The following is a 23,201-nucleotide window of genomic DNA, read 5'->3' as shown; positions in this document are numbered from 1 at the left end:
CTTCTGCTGCACCTAACTCCTGCCCTAGCATTTCCTTAGGGCACCTGTGTACAGCTCAAGAAGGATTTCGGAGCACTTTGCCCCCAGAGCCATTCATAAAAGCACTGCCATGTTAAAGGAAAAGAATCATTCACAAAAAAAAAAGATTAGAAGCAGCCAGATTCCCATGATGCTCCTTCCCATTCAAGGGAAAGCCGCGACTCCCATGATCCTGCCGTCCATTCATGCAGAATCATGAATCTACTGAACTCGCTGGTGTGCTGGCCGCCTCCCCTCCCCCTGCACCATATCCCTCTAATGGCAGATGGAATTATTTCTCCTCCTTTTCCCCCTCCCCACCCTCAACCTCTTCATCTCTCTTGAGCAGCTGCATTGTTTGAAAATCCCCCGAGACATGTTGCTATGTCAAATGACGACGTAAATAGCATTAAGCCCCTACTGCAGCAGCAGCCTTGTGATCGCGTCACAAGAAAATCAAGTTCAACATTGGGGGGGTTAGGAACGGTCTATTTTTGAACACAGCTGGTCTAATATTTAGCATACACATTGGAGTACTTACAGGACACTGAATTAAAGGCGGCATTAGAGGCACATCCAATACGTGTACGTGGACCGGGCGGGCAAAGCCCAAGTCATCTTTGCTTCTACATACATGCCATTTTTAACTGGTTTGTGGGGCTGCAGCTGTCTTCACTGCTGCTCAGATGCCTCATGAAATGAGAGTTGTTTAAAGGACACAAACACCATCGCCACAAATCTGCTCAGTTGGCCCTTTTATACTAACCACTCTTCATTAGGATTGTTACTGATCTATCTTCAAAGCTTTTTGAAATCACTACAGGGACATGAAGAGGATGAGGTAAGAAAAAGACCTAATATCAATGGGGAAAAAAAAAGTCCTCACACCACTGTTCATATAAGACCCTTTGTTGAGCCTTAAGAAAACTAGCAAAGAGCTGTCACTTTTAAGGTACATTTAGGTTCTAAATTGCTGAAGGTAGTTAAGCAATACACCTATAAAAAGACCCAGCACCCTTTGTGGATGGAGGGCGGGTAGTACAGTGTTTAAGAACATACAAAGTGTAGAAGACTGCCTACTGGTATGGCCAGAGGGCACAATCTTTGTGTGGTTGCTCACTGCAAACATGCAAGACTGCCTTGCCCCAGCAGATGACACCCGCTGACCAGTGTCCACACCAGTGTTCAGGTGTCTTGTGCTGGAACTAGATGATCTTTAAGGTCTCTTCCAACCCAAACCATTCTATGATTCTGCACACCCCATGCTGTCCCAGATCCTGCAACAGGTGGGATAATCCACTACATCAGAGGAAAGACTAATAGATACACCTGATCAAATGGTTCTATATCAAATGACAATGCAAAAAGCATTAAGTAACTTCTGCATAAGATCATCCTGGTAGTCAGAGCACAAGGTGCAGAGAACAGATGTGCTCCGCTCTGTATGAACAATGGAAAAGGCAATTTCCTTGATCTTAGGAAGGATTAAAGTGTTCTGAAACAGATGGGCTAGAAGAGAGAGTAGCACACATCTCCCCAAAAGACTCTGAGATGTAGTGTAATAGAGAAGGAAGCTAGCAGGCTGTGTCCTAATCCAGGACATCTAGCAGTGGCTGGGCTCTTGTTGTCCAAGAAGAGAAAAACTGAAACTCCTCAATGGAGCTTTTAGCTTGAAGACCAGGAGGTACTTGACAGTCACAAGGAGCCTAAGATAGGTATTGAGCCAACTTTTGCAGTCAGCAGCTAGAGGATCTGAAACAGCTAATGTTATCTGCCAGTATGTCCAACATTCTTTATGATATATTATAAAATGGAACTGGCACTTCAAATGCTGCTTAGCAGGGGACTGAAAATTACACCACCACTTTATCAATAGTGGGGATCAAACACTACACCACCATGTTACCAATAGTTATGGGGACTGAATATTACACCACCGCATTATCAGTAGCTGTGAAGCAATCAGTCATCACCTACCCACAAGGTTTCAAGGATAATAAAGGAGGTTCAGCTGACCTTCACATTTCTCAACTGTGACACATCAGCGTTTTAATCATCTCATTTACTAAAAATATCAGGTGAGCTCAGTATTGACCCTACAAATAAGTTTTAAACTAAACTTGCTCATGTCGTAGAATCATAGAATGGTTTGGGTTGGAAAAAGCCTTAAGATCATCTAGTTCCAACCCCCTGCCGTGGGCAGGGACACCACACGCTATAAACCATGTCACTCAAGACTCCATCCAACCTGGCCTTGAACACTGCCAGGGATGGAGCATTTACCACTTCTCTGACAGGCCCTGTATGCCTTCTGGTAATGTAGCAAGAGACCAACTATGCACGACAGTATCCTGGTGATCTAATAAAAGCAGAAATGATCTTGCGCAACCACACCATCATTTGACAGATAAGTTGCTGACCATAAACAAAGCCTCAACAAAACATCTGTGGGAAGGATGAACAAACCAGAGTCATACTGGTGATAGAGCAGAATGGTATGAATGGTGCCCAGATAGCAACCCACAAACACAGTCAGACTGCGGAGGCATAGGCATGCCCCAGACCAACACCTATATGAGAACGGTTGTCATGCAAACAAAGGCAGTATAAAAAAAAATCCATTAGAAGGGGAACATAATGTAACTGAAAAAAGTACCACTTTCTGTATAGGTGGTAAAGAAGAACTGAATTGTCAAGTTCAGGACTCTTATTAAAAGGATACTCATGTAGTCATACATGATTTAAGTAATCAGTAGTTCACAGGAAAAGAGTATCTACTTTTACACAGATGTGACGTTAGTTTTTACCTACAAATGCAAGAACAAAAGCTGCTAAAGAGCATATTAAACCTAAGAGGCCCAGAGGAGAACCCCAGTTGTACCTTAGGATGAAAGAAGTACCTCCAGATGCCAAACGACGTTAGTTTGTAGCCAATAACATCACAAGTGAATGATGCTGCTGCACCGGAGAGGGGAAAAAAGGGAGTAATACTCAAGGAGTATTACTGTTGAGGCTGGAAGCCATGTACTTCAGCAAGCAGGTAGCCATGGAGCAGGCACAACTGAAACAGCAGAGAATTAAGACAGAAAGGTAGATCATACAATCATAGAATCAACTAGGAGCAACAGAGAAGTGCAGGATATGAGGGCCACGTTGTAAGCAGGTACTGGGAACAGTTACCTTAAGCTCAGGGAAAGTACATTAAAAACCTCTTGCTAGAACTGAAGCATCTCATGGCTTTATATTCAAAGCCTCATATCAATATCACCACCACAGTGATGCAGTATAAAGCAACTGCTTGTAAAAACATAAAAGAAGTCTCACTTGGTCTTTAGCTTCAGGATGGCCAGAGATGCAAGCAAAGTAGTAGAAAAAAAGCTCTCAATTCTTCATCATACTTGAGGGGAAATATGGCTTTAAGTAAGGAGATTCAACTACATCCACAAATAAAGATGTCATCTCTCCAGTACCACTGTAGTGGCAAAACTCACTCTAAGCCAGTACCCAGTCTCCAGAAAGAGAATTTGTAACCTTTCAATAAAGGGTAAGAAGCTGAGAGATGAAAGCAAAGCATGAAAACCTCCTGCTTTTTAGTACTGTATCTATGCAGGGCAGAGATGAAGAAGGATTTAAGACTACAGAGTGGCTGCAGAAAGCTCTACAAAGCGTTTGGGGCTTCTTAAGAGAGAGACATCCATTTTGGGAGTGTATCCAATTTGGGACTTCTGGAGTTCACAGAAGTAGCACAGCAAGTGTCATGTATGGATGGAATCCATACAGCACTTTCAGACTGGTGATAGCAGACTGGTACTACCTACTGGTATTATTCGCCATATAGAAGCATGTTAAAGTCAGCTGGGTATAACAAGAGCTAGCTTTTTCTGATTATTTTGTAGGGACATAAAAATGCAAGGAATGAGCTTTGCCTTCCAGCAGAATAGAGACCAATTGTTAATTACAGTTTTAAGTTACTCAGTGAAGTCCAAGATATTGAGAAAGACACATAAAACAAGATGCAAACCCCACCATCAGTCACAGTGAAATACAGAACTATGAAAGGAGTGGATGGATACTTAGGAGCAACAAGAGCAGAAACCCTGGAGAACCTGCAATATTCTTCAGGAATCAGATCCCAATAGCACAGGCAAGATGATCGAGAGGAAAAGCTCTGGACTCTTTTGCATGTTATTTATGTTGTTTCAGTTATCAAGTCCGTAGACAAACTAAATACCTAAAAAGACTAGCTTTTCTGACGGGACAAGCATTCCCATTTGTGCAGCTGTATCAGTCCTTGTCCCAAATGATGGATCATGTGTCTCATTTCTGTGATAGAGGAAACAAGAGAGACCAGGGCCTGGAAAGCAGCACAGAAGATAAGGGAGGGTCAGTGCTGAACTCTGATCCAGGAGGATGCTGCACAGCAGACACCCCATGAGAAGATGAGCAGATAGGCAGCAACAGGTAACAGTAGGATTTTAATTATGATACATAAGTTATAGACATTCCTATAAAACTCTGAAGCACTGGTAACCTAAGGAATAACAAAAGTTAAAGTAAATTGTAGCTAAAAGAAAGCTCTGTGTGTATCTGGCAAAAGGAAGTCTCCAGGTAGAAATGCTATACTCTAGCAGTTTTGTATAGCATAATGAGATGCCTGCATCCAATTTAACAGAACTTGCTATGTTTCAACACATTTTTAAAAGCAAGCACGTATGCACACTTGGCCAGGCACTAACAAATAGGTTGAGATTCCTTTCATTCAACTCCACATGCAACACTGCCAGGGAACTCCTTTCACCCTGCACTAGTTGCACATGTAATTTCATAGCTACAGCTTCCTTAAAAATAATGAATATTTGAAAAACCTAATTACATAGAAGTACAGAATGGGTAAAAAATGACAGACCTTAAAATGTTACAACTCTGTTAAACAGCTTTAAGTTTCAATACACACACACATACACAAACCAATTCCCTACTTCTTAGCTTTCAAAGACAACACAGCAAAAGATTGATCTCTAAGTGAAAACCCAAAACCCCTTGAGCCACAGGGAATGTTTAAGTTTTTAATGTGTATAAGCAATACTCTTACTACAAAACATAGCAAGAAAACGCACTTTATTAGTACTTGCCTCCATTTGCTCCTCCCTGACTCCAATTACGTCAAAATACATCACAGCTTCTAAGATACATGTACCAAGTCACAAAACCACTTTTAGCAACACGCAGGATCAATCAATAAGCCCATTCACCCAAATATTATGCTCAACATTGTTAAGAATTCCTAAATCAAGCCTGTCCTAATTACAAAGCTAGCTAAAAAAACCCACAAAAATCAAGCAGCCTGTAAAACCAGCTGCAGAGGCTGACAGCCAGGGGGACTGCACAGTCAAGTCACTGCAATGCTTCCAAATGTCACAGAACCATAGAATGGTTTGGGTTGGAAGGGACATTAAAACTCATCCAGTTCCAAACCCCTGTCACGGGCAGGGACACCTTCCACTAGAGCAGGTTGCTCCAAGCCCCTGTGTCCAACCTGGCCTTGAACACTGCCAGGGATGGGGCAGCCACAGCTTCTCTGGGCACCCTGTGCCAGTGTTACTTCAGGCAGGAAGGGAAGCACAGCTTTGATGCTCACCATGCACATCCCCTGGCTCCAGTATGCCACAATGGAGCTTGGCATGAGACACCAAGATGTGACTGTTCTCATGCAGGTCCCAAGTCCTGCTTATGAAGAGCATCGTTTTGCCCTTGTGTGGTTTTCTCATCGCTACCTCAAAACATCCGCTGAAGCTGAGCAAAGAGTTTGTTAGGATGCAATCCCAAGATGTTTCAGAGAGAAGTGCAACATCATGTGTGGGAACGTTAGTATTGTGTGACAGGCAGCATATTTCAAGCTCCTGTTTCATATCCCCTTTTCCTGACACTATTTCCAACCCCCTCCAAGGCTTTCTTTGATATTCATTGGTGGTACTGGTTTTTACACAGCATGAAGAAAGCTATTTTTAATTTACTAACTCATTTTAGTAAGGGCATATAGACTATTTCCAGTACTTAATGTAACATTTAGCTTTCCTCATATTATTATTGCTTGATTGTGACAATACATACGCTTAATATGTATATACATGTAAACATGAATTTTTCATCACTATTTACAAATAAAAGTCTAAATTCTCCAAGCTTATAATTATTAGAACAGTAATTAGAAAACCAAGCTTTTTATTTTCTTTTTCCAGATTTAAGTTCAACAGAGTGAATTCCAGAATGACCAGAATTCCTTAAGAAGAATTTAAGAGTCACTTGCAGAGACTGAAAGGGACCATAGCATGGATTAACAAAAACATTGTGCCCTTACTCTAACGTGAGCTTCAGAACATTTCAGTCACTCTAGATGGATTCAAACAAATTTAACATGTGAAATGAGCTTCTAGGCTATCAGGGACACAAAAAATAATGCTGAATTAAGGTTCATCTGTGGATGCTGAATGCAGAGAAGTGTTTACTACAGTCAAAAGACAGACACTTAAAAGAACAGTTTCCAGGGTCCTCCAAAGTGCTACTTTTAAGGGAAAACACACTGTTTATTAGTCCAGATCTAATGCACAAAGCAGTACAGTACCCAGTTCAGCACTGGAAGCGCTGCACACGCTTAAGGAGTTAAACAGCAAGCGCACTTGTATCTATTAGTTACACCACCTTTACAATGGTTTATTTTTCATCATCATGAATTTTTTTCCCCTAAATAATTTGTTCTGGAAAACAGAACAACTGAGTTTCCTCTCTATGAAGAGCTTCTAACTAACATTATTTTCCTCACCACAATATATTCCTGAAGAAACCATAAAAGCGATTATCACAATTTCTTCAGCAGAGTCGTCCATTGGGGATTTTTACAGCTTTGACAGATAAAAAGGGCTTGGTGTAATGGAACTCAACCTGCTAAAAAAGTGACAAGAGACTAAAATACACATTCATAGAATGAAGTTGTACAAGGACAGCACTGTTTGTATCATCCAGTTCTTGTGCCAGAGACTGTTCCCTGTAGGGCCTCTTAAAAGGCCCAATTTTAAATCTCTCAGCAATAGAGCTTCCACCAATTGCCTTAAAACAGATTTGCAAAACAGACTTTCACTCAGTGAAAACAACCCAATGCTCATTTTTCCATGGAATATTCAGTTTATATTACACTGAAAGTGATAAGCAATATATTGCAGCTTTTGTGTTAACAGAAGGTGTTTAATGGCCCAGGGACTAGCACAAGGGCTCTTGGCTTTGGCATCCACAAAAGCTTATGTTATAAATAGAATCCTAGAACGTTTTGGGTTGGAAGGAACCTTAAAGCTCATCGAGCTCCAACCCCCTGCCATGGGCAGGGACACCTTCCACTAGAGCAGGTTGCTCCAAGCCCCTGTGTCCAACCTGGCCTTGAACACTGCCAGGGATGGGGCAGCCACAGCTTCTCTGGACAGCAAAGAAAGGCACTAAGTTCCTGTGGATTGAAGACAATGCAACCTATTCCCCCAGCCAACTACTGCCAGGCAGACACAGTGACCCTGAATGTCTGCAGGGATGACTAATTCCTGGTTCTTCAGTCTAGGTTTCAGACTGAGCAAGTCATCTGCCCCATTGATCCAATGACCTGGTGTGTAAAACATAAAGACTTAAGACACCATTAGGTCCCAGAGTTAGTCCTGAACCTATGGACACAATACACATAGTATGTGAAGTGTGGAAGAGGCTACTCTTCTGCTGTAGTTCATCCTCAGGAAAGAAAACTCAAAGCACCTATTTCACATTTAAATAACCTTTATATGTTTCTCCTCCTGGTCTTCACATGGTTTACAAACTATTAACACAACAAATACTGCACAGAAGCACTCTGGCAGTGAGGTTCACAGTAAGCAAGCTTCCAATCCTACTTTCTGGAAGAGGCTAACTCGGTCTTGCTAGGTGTGAAATAGCACCTTCTGCTAAGAACTTGCCAGATCGCTTACTGTTATGTGTAGCCCATGACACCGACTGCTAAATGTCCTTAAACTGGTTTCATCCTTAAAAATCAGCTATGACAACGTGGTCTCTTATGCCGTGTGCTGGCAGCTGATCTGTAAATGAAGTCCTTTTGCAAGGAGTGACTAGTCACCTGCAGAAGTTAGCCTAAAAGGTGAAGAGTCCTAGGACTGCATCCTGTAGCTTGCAGGACATGTCATATGTTTCTCTCTAAGGATTCTGCTCAGTTTCTTCAAACTAATCTGAACAAAATTATGCTGAGAAAATGCAAGAGGAGATGACAAAAAAAGAGGGAGTAAGGGGGGAACCCCCCCCCCCAAACTACAGAAACAGGTCCAGAGGAGGCCACAAAGATGCTCCAAGGGCTGGAGCACCTCTCCTATGAGAACAGGCTGAGACAGCTGGCCTGGTTCAGCCTGGAGAAGAGAAGACTTCTTAAGGCAAGACCTCAGAGCAGCCCCAGGGCCTAAAGGGAGCCTATAAGAAATTTGGAGAGAGGCTTTGGACAAGGGCCTGTAGTGACAGGACAAGGGGAATGGCTTTAACCTGCCAGAGGGGAGATTTAGGTTAGACATTAGGAAGAAGTTCTTTACTATGAGGGTGTTGAGGCGCTGGCACAGGGTGCCCAGAGAAGCTGTGGCTGCCCCATCCCTGGCAGTGTTCAAGGCCAGGCTGGACAGAGAGGCTTGGAGCAACCTGCTCTAGTGGAAGGTGTCCCTGTCCATGGCAGGGGCTTGGAACTTCATGAGCTGTAAGGTCCTTTCCAACCCAAATCATTATGTGTTCTATGATTCAATTATTGAGAAATAAATGAAAATGTATTCAACTTGAACCCTCCATCAGATCTCCACGCTGTCTGACAACTGCTCCTTTAGTAAGTGGCTGACACCATTCAAGGCAAAACCACGGGAGCTTTCTTCACTTCATCCAAGGGAAACTTCCTTCAGAGATGAAAACCAAGAGCTCATTTCAAATCAAAGATCCTTATGCTGCAACTTTATGTGAAAGGTGACTTCAGTGCATCAAAACAAGTCTAAAATATTTGAAAGCACTTTCTCAAGTGTAAGAAATATAGGGGAATTTCAAGTATTTCAGGCTGGCTCAGGTGATGGAAGGCTGCAAACCCATTAATTTACCTTGAAATAGATCACAAAAGGTCAAAATAACTGCCGGATTCAGTTAGTCTTCAAGTTAAGCTCAAGAAAGTGAACCTTGTCATTTCTGTACAAGAAAAGTAAGAAGATGATGTCCCCTTCCTCACCAAGTCTGTCTGCATTTCAACCTCCTCTGTTAAATGTAAGTATTCTTACCTGCCAGCTCCAAGACGTGACAAGGATTTACCAGGGCGCAGGAGGGAGGAATCACAAATCTCAGGGCACAAATTAAGGAGTAAAGTGCTCCAAGGTAGGTGCAGCAGGGACAGGTTTGCCATGGGGGACATTGGCCATTTGTAGTAGTAGATCATGGTAACAGCTGAGGCATAAGCAGAGTGGTCAGCACCAGGTCTGCTTCAGAATGCTCCCTGCTATCTTCTTACCAAGAAAGCAGAAGAAAAGCTTCCTGCCTACGAAATGGAGAAGGAACATTTCCGGATTTGGCACCACATCCCATTCCTTTCTTGTACTCATAAATCATGTCAGAGTAGTGAGAACACAAGAGATCCCAAGTCTAAACATGACAGCTATCAGTTTACAATGCACCTGAAATCTTAGGGTTAGAGAGCGGCTTAAGATGAAACTACCAGGACCAAGCAACTTCAGGAACACTACACTCAGCTCAGGAAACTTACTGCGAGTAGTCAGCTGCACAGGTTTTAATTGCAAACCCCTTTATTTTCTTTAAGACAGACATGTAGCAGAATCAAAGTTTTGACATTAGTTCTTAAACAATATTATAGGCTTAAAAGACAACGTATTCCAGTTAAATGATCATTTGTGACAACACATTGGAAAGAAGTCGAGTTTTTTTCAGTCCAAACAATTTCTTCAGAGTTAATATTATCACCTGGGTGTATGTAATACTAACAAATACTGACAACTACCAACTTAAAGGCAGAAAATGGGAATTTACTTTAAAAAAAAAGGTTTGAATTATATAGTAGCTGATGACAAAGTCAAAATCTCCCATCTTGCATTTATATGCACTTACGCGCAAGTAAGTAGATACGTACACTTGCAAGTAGAAACACTACTTAGCTATGACTGTTTTCTCTTGGCACCCACAGCTCATGCTCAACTCCATAACCTGTCCTGTGAAGCCACGAGCTAATAACATATACAAATACCAAGTTCTTTTGACAATTTCCCTACAGGCAAACTTTCTTTCAAGCTTTTCCCCTGCTTGACTGGTTTTCACTATATTCTTCATATAGCAGCCCCCAGGTAATGAGTTTCTACAGAAAAGTTCTTCTCTGGTCTGCTCAGAACATACATATTGGCAGCAGTGCAATAACTGAAGCTTTTCTACTTGCAAATCCATGGCTCTTGAACCAATTGCTGGCACAAAGCACTGAGGTGTCTTGGACATCTCATTACTATATACCGCAAATCAGGGAACAGCCTCATTACACAGCATTCAAATAATTGTCTCCATTCACAGAGAAGTTTTCTTTCTGACCCTTTCTGAACCTTTGAAAGTGTTTAATGGTGTAATACAACAGACACTTTTAAAAGGTGCTGGAACGATAATATAGCATGAACTAAACTACTCTGCAAAAAAATTCAGCTTTACAACATGCTTGAAAACACAGTGAAAAGTCTTCTAAAGGCTTTAACTACCTGTAATTGATCCACTGATATTTATTGCTCCTACTAAGCCACAAGTTCAGAACTTCGGGCCTTCCTGGAACATCAGTACAGCCAGTTTAATGTGCAAACACACACACAAAAGTATCAGATCCAGGTCAGCTGGCATTTAACATTCAGAAAGACATATCAGTACTTCCCTCATGATGGTGGTTATGCAACTTGCCTTTCGTACACAGATATCACTCCTGATAAAAGTATACCCTAAGAGCACAAGAAAGGATTCTTCTGAAATAGAACAAACATACCTGATCCTTAAAAGCCCTCTTGCTATTTGTGGCAGAGGGCATCTATCCATTCACTAGGATGAACTAAGTGAGAAAGGAACAGAAAACACGCATAGCTCACCCAGTTCAAAGAACTGGAATTAGTTAAACGCCATTCTTCCTTAAAGTGATTAAGAGCCATTACTCAAGAGGAACAAGCTCATGTCAATTTGAAGAACAACTGCAGGACCACCATAAAGAAGTTGAAAGCTACTTCAGGAGCCCGCAAGGGAAACACTCCAGTTGTTACAGCCTTAGCTCTAAAAAAGTCACCCACCTTATATATGACAACAAGCAGCAAACATTGGGAAGATGCTCTTCTAGCCTAGCAGAGACCACATGAACCTGAACACAAGAAAATTCAGTCCAGCTAAAACACTGACCTCATTTATACTGTGACTGTATTGACTACAGCATCGCAAGTACATCCAGACACTGCAGGGATATCCTTAAATGTCCTTCTAATGAACAATGCCAATTACTTCCAACCCAGCAGAAAACAGGACTTGATGCCCTCTTTGCTCTATGGAGGAATGCTCTCTACCACCTAAACACACACAGAGAAAGGAAGACTCTTCTGTCTAGAAAAGGTTCATATGCCATCTTACACTGGACACTAAAAATCAGAGACAGCAGCATTTATATAAACAGAATTGTGTGCCCTGTGTCTTTCAGTAAACTCACAAAACAGTTACCACTAAGCAAGCTGAAGTCCTTGAGTCTTTTAGTCATCCTTACACATTCACTAACCAGCCCCTTACAACTTAGTATAGGGCAGTTTCTTGAGCTTTGACTTTACAGTGAAGCTGTGCCACTAACAAATTCATTAAGTTTTAAACTCAAGCCAACATGATACATTTACGACCTCTGAAAGAGAGCAGCTCTTACAATTGCCTGCATTATGTACACAAAGCATTTTAGGAAAGTCTAAGCAAGACAACACAGTAACACAGCAGCATAATCTTCAAGGTTTCCTTTACTCAACATCATTATGTTGAGAAATCTGTCTTATAGTTCAGGACTTCCTCTCTTGCTTATCAAACACCTTTACACACAAGGCTACATTTCTCACTTTATCTTGACATACTGTACATAAACTAATAACCTTGCATGAAATCTGCCTTAATAAAAGATATAAATTACAAGAGGAATTCTTGTGTGTTATACTTTGCTCTAATTGGAAAATCATTTGTCAGCATGAAACCTGAGGAAGCTTTCTCCTAACTCATCCCATACAAATATCCATTTTACATTTGTGATTGGAATACTTAAGTTGCTCCCTTATTTTTGCATTACAGCCATTTACCACACATTTACTGATGAAACAATCCCTAACGTGTGTTCTTAAACACATTAACTCATTCCGTATATACCTATGACTATGCACACTCGTCACCCCAAAAGAGTTTACAGCTCTTTGATCTTTGACTAGTTTATCCAAATGAAACAAAAGAGGGAGGATTTAGATAAATTTAGATACTTGGTAATACAACAAGTAACTTAAGGAACATGTTTTCTACAGCTCTGACCTACAAAGAAACCACCCTTATGGCCGAGGTCCATGAAATCAAACTTGCTTCAAGCTGAGGAAATATTCAGGTGTACCTGTTTTTTCACCTATTATGACTTTAGACAGCTATTGTGGAGATAGGTGATATTTTGTTCTGACCTGGTAAGCTGTGCTTATAGAAGACTAAGTTTTAGAAGTACTTACTCCAGTATTAAGCCCTATTGTTCTGAGAAGTTAAATATTAACACCTGTAAAATTAATCTGCAAGGCCTTTACCATTTATATCTGTAACATTTGCACTGCGCACAAGAGCAAACCTCTTTAAGAATTAGAGCTGTATATGTTAGCATGCAAGAAATTCATGTGCCACTGCATTTATTTATAAGCATGCCTGTGAATCATAGAATCAACTAGGCTGGAAAAGACCTCTAAGATCATCAAGGAAGTTTACAGAAGGTTTTGACTCACTTATTTCACTTGCAACCTGGTCCAGCTTTTCCTTTGACCTACTGATGAGAACCACCTTCATTCCACGTCTTGCTAACTGCAACAAAACAAAACAGGAGACATAAGAACAGTCATAAATCACCTCCAAGTTAGTATTCTAGTTAAAGGAATTGCATAATTTGTTAAATATAAGAACAATATGTGACCAGCAAGTTGGAAAAAGTTACAATTTTAAATAGAGACATGAAGGGGAAAACCAGGATGACTACTTCCATTCTCCTACTTTTTCTACTTGATTCCCTTCATGTCAAGTTTATCTTTTCAGTCGTCCCGTGCAAGTTTATACAAAACAGAAAACCAACTGCAGATATTTCACAGCACTTTTACACCACCTCTGGAAGTCAGAGCAAAGAAGATATCACCATAATTAAGTTTACCATGATGAGTTAACATACCCATGGTCACTTGAACACCCATGTTGCAAAATGACCTCAGCACTCAATACTGCCTTCCTTTAGTCAGGCTCCTTCTTACTTGTACTAATCATAGGTATAAAGGTTGGTTTACTCATGCAGGTGTTTTGGGGAAGCTATCAGTGTAACTTAAACTGTGGTCAGAGCATATCTTGGTCATCAAATCAGACCTACTACCACAAGATCGAAATGGGATCTAACAACTCAATTTAAAAGTGTCTGCAGGAAGACAGCTACATATCTGAATTACTCTACAATGAAAGCAAGGAATGTTTGTGACTGCTGTGTAAGTCCCTGTTCCAGTGAAAAGCAAAAACAATATATCCACAGTTCGTGGTGACACTGCCTTTCAGACACTTAACACCTACATATAAAACAGGAGAGTTCTCATTGCTCCAATAAAACCCCTTTGCCGCCTCAGGAAGCGGATGAGAATAGGTCTTAAAGAAAATCTAATTCTCCACAATTTCACAGCATAGTACAGCAACAACCTAAAGTAACTTAATCTCATCTACCTTTCAAGCTTCTTTCAGAGAAAAGTATGAAGAAGTTCGTCAGCAAACTCTCTACTTCACTCACATGTGTGATGTCTAAGCGGAAGAAACCTCACACTAGATCTCTCATGAGCCTAGAGTGAGGTGTGATGAAACTAAAGACGCTCACACTAGGAACTACTAACAAACTGCTGCCAAGTTCAGGCTTATGGGTAACTTAAGCTTTCCACTCAAGGAAATGATCCAATATTATGGAGAAAATTATCTAAAAGGGATGAACACATCCACCTCCAGATAAGCACCTGACTCACTGGAATATACTTTTCATAAAGCCAACGGTAGGCCTGGAAAGCAGGGCAGGGAGAAAGGAATAACATAGCATTCTCTCACTCCACAGGATAAAGGCAGTGAAGGCAAAACCTTTACTTTAATGTATCTCAGCCTGCAACACTGAGGACAATCTGACAGTCACCTCCTCAGTCTGAAATAGCTGTGGTCCCAAAGGGCACAAAAGCCTCAGAGATGTTCCTCAGGGGTGCAAGCTCCAGAATGCTGACATGCAGCTTGCTTTCTTTCAGCAGTCATGACCTCCAGGCTCTCACATTGCTTAAATGGGTACCTGAGATTTATGGAAAAGTACCTGGCTGTACTTAGCTCAAATGCCAAGGAAGTAAAGCCATGCCAAGACACCCGGTTAGGGGAACCTCAGCACATTTAGAGAGCTTCTATCACAAGAACAAGCTTGGCAGAAACTGCTGCTATATTCACACTAAAGGGACACGCTCCGAGAAGCACATCTGGAAATGGAAACCCATTTGCAAGAGGGATTCTCCGAGCACAGACCACATAGAATGGCCAAGGAAAGAGCCAGCAACTAGCAACAAATACCACTAAAACAAGTCGTAAAACTTGGAAAATATACAGTGCTCAACAGCAAGTCCAGCTTGAGTTTGATGCAACCAAATCAGTACCTGCTGAGCACTCTGACTTCACTGGTAGAAGTTTAGTGGGTTGAGAGGGATCACAACAGTCCAAAGAGCAATAATGGTCCTCTGAAATCCAATAACTAATTACACTTTTATATAAGACAAAAGGAAGACAGACTTGCTTTCTAGATACCCTGTCATTGTACTTGGATCTTTGGCCAGCGTCCATAGGGTCATGAAAAGGCTGAATGAGAAGACCTTAAAACTAATCACAAACACTCACCCAGAGTAGCAAACATTGGGAAGATGCTCTTACAGACTAATAATTGATGCAAGTGAGAGTCACCATTCTAAAGGAGTTGGTGGATGTTGTCTGATTCCCTTAAATGCTGTGTTAGTAACTATCACATTTTCCACCTTGGTAGCAATACACAGCTGCCATTCAAGCCCTTTCTCTCCAGGATGGAAAGGAATGTCATTAACGACCCACCAAAGCAGAGTTAAAACTCTTTTTAGAGCAGGTAGATCAAGAGGATCTATAAAAACCAACACTAAGCAGATGTTCATAGCAGAGTACTGCAGAGTACGCAATGCGATCACAACCTGCAGTCTTATCACTACCTCACAAGTAAATCTAAGATTAAATTTTAACTCAAGATTTGCAAAAGCAAACAGCAACAGAAGGACAACAAATAGCAACTCCTGACCATAGCCTTTAAAAAAAATAACATAAAATAAAGGGAGGGAGGATGCATGTTGCTTTAGAATCAAGGACTGGGTGAGCATCACCATATAATGGTTGGATTTGATGATCTTAAAGGTCTTTTCCAACCTAGCTGATTCTATGATCATCCAGACAGAGAAGAAAACTTGCATTTACCATGGCACTCCTCTCATGAAGAAGTGGTCTAGTGATGAGCCACTCTTAACTGAGCAAAGAGTAAAGATCTTAATACTGAAACAGGGGCTCTTCACTTGGAGAAGGAGGAAGGTAACCAACAGAGCAAAGTACAACCAGAGAATCCACATACTCATAATATTCTCCCATAAATTACTGGTGGCCATGGCAAGCTTTCGAAGAGGTGATTCTCAAAACACCATTACACTTCTCACAAACTCTTCCAAGGAGGAGGAAGTAATCTACATGATTATTATCACAGCCATCAGTGCCCAAACAGCTGTATGCCAGTAGCATCTGTAGTAACCTGAAGGGAATTTCTAGTAGCAAGTCAAGCCTCTGCTGGCAGCTTTATGAAGACATCTCTAGAGTTAATGGAAAGATTGAGAAGTCTTTTTAGGTATTCCACATTCCACCACGCATCCACACTTGACTTCATCAAGTATTCTTCATCCACCTGAACTGCCAAAGGGTAGACTTGTGTTTTATTCTAAATGAAATGACAATAAGAAGTCTAACTCATGAAAAATGTGTTTTATTCTATAACCCAAGAATGAATATTTGTACCTTTTGGGATGTTCTGTACCTACAGCAACTATAGCAAAGAAGCTGAAGCAGTCATTGTTTCCCAAAAGTATTTTATACTTGTGATAAGCTTTCCTAATGCAGGTCCAAATACTGGGGTCTGCCAGAGCACACATTTGTGTTCCTGGTTCTTAGGTAGCCTGGTTTAGAGGCACCAGTAGAACATAAAGCAAGTTGTAGCTTCATTCACCCAATAACCTAACACATTGATCCTGAATCTAATTTCCCATGATATTCAGGGGGTTTCTCCCACACCAGAGGGCTTCCTCCTGACAGTGCTATCCCCTGGGCACAGTGACCTCCTTCCATTTGCTCTACGCACTTAAATTTAAAGTACTGCGTCATTTGCTTCAGTGCCACGTAACTGGATATTTGGCACATGCAAGCTGTCGGGTTTACATCAGAATCAGGTGCTGTTGGCACCAGGTTTCATTCTTTTGCAGCAAACATCCCTTTCTTGATCCAGTAGGACAAGGTGCTACTTGCTGCAAAGCAGAAAGGAACTTTGGGGGCCAGGGATGCAGATGGCAGGGCACACAGGTATGAAGGGAAATCTGAAAGACAAGGGCTACCCATGAAGAGGAATAGTTCTTTCCCTGTGGGCTCTGCAGAATGAAGAACTGAAGAGAAAGGGAATCTCTCACAGCTGATCTCCTCACAAAGTCATGATGGTGTTTCAGAGAACACAGAAATGAGTACAGACAGGCTCACTTTGATACTGATGCTGGAGGTGAAAGTTATTTTTGCTATAAGTTGTTGTAGTCAGCACTATTTGTCATGATGTTTTCTAGGCTTATAGGCTAAATTGCCCCATACTAACAGGCACTTTCTGTCGTAACCAATACATTCCAGTACCGTATCTGGAGCCCACATATCCATCAAGAGCAAAACTACAATAAAAGAGATACAGGTAAAACCCAGCTTCAGAGACTTCATGAAATATAGAGAATAATTGGAACATACTGCAGGCAGCTAGAAATGCCATTTAGTCAGTGCCTGGAAATACCAAAAAGAAATACCAAGGGTTGAGAAAGTGAAAAATAATTTTAACAACTAAAAAAAGTCTAAAATAAAAACTGAAGGACAAGGTAAGGCCTGAAAATAGAGTTTACAAGTAAAGGAAACAAACGAAAAGGGATTCAACTTTTGGCTGGTCACCGGAGGGAGGCAAGGAGAAGACCTCTTTCTCCACAGATATCTACGTTAAGATAAGGTTGGGAGATTCAACCTGCTGTTTGACAGAGTTGAGATAGCATGAAATCTCATCAAGGATCAAGATACACTTCCAAGTGATAAGAATTCTTACCTCTTCTGCATAGGCTTTTCCAATCCCATCAGTAGCTCCTGTGACCACTGAAAACAAACAAACAGATATACATTAGTTGCTTCACAGAAATAATTACAATGGGTGTCCATTAGTAGGCTATTAAGGTACTCATTCCAGCCAAGAGACACATCAAAGTCTCTGGAATAGGTGTACAACTTCTATTAAATCTCTTGGAGAACTCACACTAAAACCTTTCCATATATAAGAAAGGAGAGGAACAGATGGAGTTAGGAGCCTAACAGTTGTTTCAGGGATCAGGTTCAGCACCCCTTCACATGCCAGTCCTCTGGTCCACTACGTTTCTTCAAGAGCTTTGTGGACTAAGAGATATTTCCAAGTCATTTAACTGAAAAAAGCTCAGCTATAGCTATTAAACCAGCTTTCAACTTAGTTTTAAGTATATAGTAAAACAAAAAGTAGCTTAAAGCCTGTAAGCATCCAATAAACAAACACTTTAGAACACAGGCAACAGGTCTCCATTAGTGACTCTCCAGTAGATTGCAGATCCCTGTGACCACTGTGCTTACTAGCAGCAAGTATGAGTGACTGACGCAGGCATCAACTGCAAGCTGGGCTTCTTGAGGTTAAACTCTTTCACCTGTGGGTGACTGGGATCTGTGTCAAGCCTCAAATCTTTCTAGGATTCTTTTCCACATGCTGAGAAGCTCTGAGTGACTCAACATGCCATTAGTTTGACAGATTATTCCAGGGCTCTCACCACACCAAAGCTGATCATCTCAGTTCGCTCACTAAATAGCAATTCCCCCATTCACAATCTGCTTTTCCAACTACTTTTTAAGCAAGCACATTCAGCACCACTTTCTTCTTGTCTCAGCTCTTCCTTTCTCATCAAACCCCATTGCTACACCTCAACATCCTCAACTCATTTAGCTCTCTACTCATTCATCTGTCTCTGCTCTCACCCTCCAAGTGGCTACAGAATATCCTGGATTTTTCTCTTTGTCCTCAGCTTGGTTTATACTTCCACTGCTTATCCCTGAACATTGGGATGCCCAAATAATTGGGCTTGGTTAATGTTTCAGGAAACTGAACTGAAGAATCATAGAATCATCAAATGGTTTGGGTTGGAAAGGACCTTAAGATCATCTAGTTCCAACCTCCTTGTCACGGGCAGGGACACCTCACACTAGATCATGTCACCCAAGACTCCATCCAACCTGTCCTTGAACACTGCCAGGGATGGAGCATTTATCACTTGAGTGTTGGTTTAACTCTCAGATCAACCTCTACCTGAGCAGAACTCAGAGCAGACAGAGGTGTTGTCCAGCATTGGGATTCAGCAATAACTTCCCTTCAGGGCAGCAGAAGGAGACGCATTTGCGGATGATTCGATTAGTCACTGCTTGCAGATCACCCATAACAGTTGGCATGCAAACAGCAGCCAGAATATTTCTGTTTTGAGTAATAACAGCTAGGAAATGCTGTAACCGTTTTAGTTTCTGTGCCTGCTAGCTATGAATAAGTGGACGTAATAACAACTGATGAAGCCGCCACTGAAGGTCCTATTTGAGCTTGAATGGCCAACAGTGCAATAACAGGCTAAGAATGAACATCCAGTCATGCCCCTGACTCAAGCTAGATTTACAGATGACCACAGATGAAGGTACATACACATTTATCCCTTCCCTGGATTCAAAGTTCGTTTGCAACATGCCATAGCCCCAGTGTAACAGGATATACAATACTGCACACACAGGACGCTCTGCCTAGTAAATGAAGTTCTAGTGCTGCACTGTCAGCACCAGTGAATTTTATTGTGAAAACCAAGTGTCTGTGTCACACCATTTTGCCACTTCCTATCCAGCCACAATTAGGAAAGTGTGAGTAACAGTTTTGTTACAGAAACGAATCCACATATAAAAAGGTCGAGCACAGGTCCAAATAACAAAAAAAAGCAGGCCTTGGGGAAGAAATCAAGAATACAGAGTCTCTAGGAGGTAAAAACTGATCAGAGTAGTGGTATTTCACTGATGGCCAGGGCACCAGTAGCTGGAGAAGTTCTAAGATGACCCAATCTGGAAACAATTCAACTTCAGTGATTCGGTTAAAGGGGTTGTTTCCTTCCTTACAGGTAGTGAGGCACCTAAAGAACAACCATTCCCTATAACACTCGTAGATTGTTTCTCCTCCTTCCAACTAAAAATTCATGGATTTAATGGTTTTATTCCCAGATAACAAGCTCAGCATTTTAAAACACTGTTTTCTGACAACATGAGTTGTTCAGCTTCTAACAACTACAGTTGAGTGTGCATGCTCCGTAAGGCAGGGACTCCAAAAAAGCATCTATAGCACTTTAAAGGCTTAGTAAAGCACAACTACTTTCAGTCAAGGATGTTTTCCTCATTTATTGAATCCACTGCTTTGGTAAATTGTAATGGAAATCAGCTGGAGCACAAGACTGAAGGTGAAGATCAGGGATTTCTAACTGAAGTACTAGTAACAGCACAGATCCTCTCTTTTTAGCCTCTACTTCAAATAAAAACAACTTGAGGTCCAGAGGTTAAAGTACCCTCCAGAATAGAACTTCAGAAATTTAAACAAATACAATATAGATAAATGATAAAAAACATTACAAAATCTCACCCAGAAAAGAAGTGCTTAAGCCATCACCTAAATAAACAGGCATCTAGTTATTGTTTTGCTTCTGCTGCAGGTAAAGGCATAGGCATCAGAATAAAGTGCACAGGTAGTTTTTCTTAGCAATAAGGGAAATCCTCTTCTCACAAGAAGGCACTAATACCATCATTTTATTAGTAGCTCCACTTTGAGAAGGATAACTTTGTCTTCTGCTTCGTGCTCCCACACCATCTTGAAGAACACACGCAGTACAAGGACCCTAAGAAACACCTTTTTTCTGGCCACATTTCTCTTCCGAAGGCCTTTCAAGAGAAGTTTTCCGGCTCAGCTCTCACCCGTTATAAGCAAATGGATTTCCCAAACCAGCTGCACTGGTGCAGAGGCTGTTCAGGTTGGCACCAGAGGACTGTGATGGGGAACACACACTAATACAGACCTGTCCTGCTGCTGACCAGCAGCACCCAGTTCAGCCAGGGAGCTGCCCATTATAGGATCCTGGTGAGCAGTTTGGTGGGTCAGAAAGGCTGCCCAGACAGATACCCATGAGAGCAGAGAGCAATACTTAAATCCTATCTTGTAAAAGCAAGGAAAAGATGTGGGATAAAGGCAAGTGATTGGACCAACAACAGATAAGTCAAGATTCAGCCACCTTATTTTCTTCTATGTTTTGCATTACCTAAAGAGGATATGCTGTGGGTAAGGGGAGAGTGGTAGAAAAAAAAGAGGCTTTGGTTAAGACTTGTGCATTAGCAAGGTACTTGATTTTCATATTGATTATGTTCATCTCTGGTCTCCACTCTGGAGCCAAGTGTTGCAGTTTTAACCACTCCACAAAGTAGTAACTAAAATCTTACTATTGATGTGACAAAGCTAGTTTAACTCCAAGTGTGGGTTAAGCTTTTAAATTCTGTTTCTTATACAGATTGCCTTCTGACAAAAGTTACAAACTGACTGCAGTTGGCAGAGCTTGAAGAATGCAAAGCAAGCAGGGTAGGAATAAGTTATTGTCTGTACAAGAAAGCTGCATCAGCTCGCAAGTGTGATCATACACATTTACTCGGCAGTCAGACTAACTGTAGTAGCTTCCCACTTCAGCCATCTGCCATCTCCAGAAGAGAAGTGAGAAGAATGCCCAGGCAGTTCACGTGTGAAGCCACCAAATTAAAGTTTGCGTGAATGGAAGCTTTTATTGAAGCACTGGCTGATTTTAGGCAAAGAAGTCGACGTCCGTCTTCCCCTGACTTGTGGGGTTGTCAGAGGGAAAGGGGAAGAAAAATAAGGAAAGGTATCCAGTAACATGCCATACTCTGAAAGCAGCTCACTTCTAAAATTATCAATATATGCACTTGCATTGGGCTGGAGATGTCCTGCCCCAGGAGGTCACCACTAGCCAGAGTTCAGCAGCTCTGGATGCAAGGTATTTCACCAAACAATGAGACTGCATCTGGAACAGATTCCCATTTCAAGACAGGCTTTTTTGAAACTAGCATATGTATAAGTACAGAGCTGACACATGCAAGACTACAACGTCTTTCCTCAGTTCTGAAACACCTGCCCAAAGACTCCTGTTCTGAGCCACAGAGTCCACACAGCCTGGCCCTGGTGAGTCCACCACACTGAAAGAAACACGTCTTCCTCTTCTACACCATGACACTTTCTTGACTGAGTAAGACTGGCATAGTCATTATTATAATGGGTTACAGATGTATGCATGGGTTTTATCCTCTGGTCCCAGCTTTCATTTCAGTTGTGCATGAACAGTCTTGCATTCCAACTGACCCTATACTGTTCAAAATAGTAGACAAGAAGTGGGAAAGCTGGTAAAACACTTAAAATCACCATTCATGCTAGCCACACCACATAAATGACTTTGAACACACCAATGCTTTGGATACAGCCTTACTATAGTATAAGTGTGCAAAGAGAAGCTTCCAATGTCTCCAAAGAAAGCAGAATGGGACATCATCTGCTCACACCTCTGGAGGAGGTTATGCCATATGCAGGCTGTAGATCTTTCAACTCCGGTTGTATATATACAAGTCATCTGCACAGAAACTCAAATCAGCAGTTAAACATTTAACTACAGTATTATCCTTAACATATCAGGCAACCATTTCCATAAATCACCCAAATCTCCACCTTAGGACGCCAAAGATTTTCCTACAGGCCCCCTTTAGGTATTGGAAGACTATTACAAGGTCTCCCCAGAGCCTTCTCTTCTCCAGGCTGAACAAGCCCAGCTCTCTCAGCCTGTCTCCATAGGAGAGGCACTCCAGTCCTCAGAGCATCTTCATGGCCCTCCTGTGGTTGGAATCCTCCTATGGAATCCACCACAGCCCTCTACTACTGGACCAGCTATTGATAGACACAACTCACTAATTCTCTAAACCTTAATACTGCTTGGCCACTTCACCTGCTAATGTTTCACATGGTGTGTTTCATAGCTTTTGTCACACACACTACAGACATGATGCAGTTCATAAGCGTTGGCATCATTTCCTGTCCAGTACCAAACTCAAGGCAACTCTTGACAAACACAGGGCAAAGATAAACAATGAGGTCTTGCACTAAAAGAGAAATGTTATTAAAAAAGGCATAGACCACATGGAACACACTGTACAACCAGCCAGTGACTTTAGTCTAGAAGATTGATATGCCCATGGTACAGGACTTTAGGGGCTAAAAATGTCAACTCTTCTCCATAAAACTAACAAAGGGGTGAATATAGAAACACTTCCAATAGCACCTGCATCCTTCGGAAATCCCATAGCCCATGACTAAACACACACAGGATAAGGTACCACCAATGGTGCAGGGAGCTCATGTTCCTTCTGCTCATACAAAG

The 23,201-nt window shown here is 41.6% G+C and overlaps 1 protein-coding gene across 1 annotated transcript in view; it reads right to left on the bottom strand.

The window, feature by feature from the left end:
* The window catches only part of HSD17B12 (hydroxysteroid 17-beta dehydrogenase 12), a 90,317-nt gene that overhangs the window by 37,643 nt on the left and 29,473 nt on the right, over nucleotides 1-23,201 (bottom strand). The window contains 2 exon segments of the mRNA XM_030482340.1: nucleotides 13,077-13,152; nucleotides 17,738-17,784. Of these exon segments, the coding sequence (XP_030338200.1) occupies nucleotides 13,077-13,152; nucleotides 17,738-17,784 (123 nt within the window).

The sequence above is a fragment of the Strigops habroptila genome, chromosome 4 (genome assembly GCF_004027225.2).
Source record: "Strigops habroptila isolate Jane chromosome 4, bStrHab1.2.pri, whole genome shotgun sequence".
NCBI classification, from domain to species: Eukaryota; Metazoa; Chordata; class Aves; order Psittaciformes; family Psittacidae; genus Strigops; species Strigops habroptila.
Note: the sequence above shows the minus strand (reverse complement) of the source record. Positions and strands in the feature narration are given on the sequence as shown.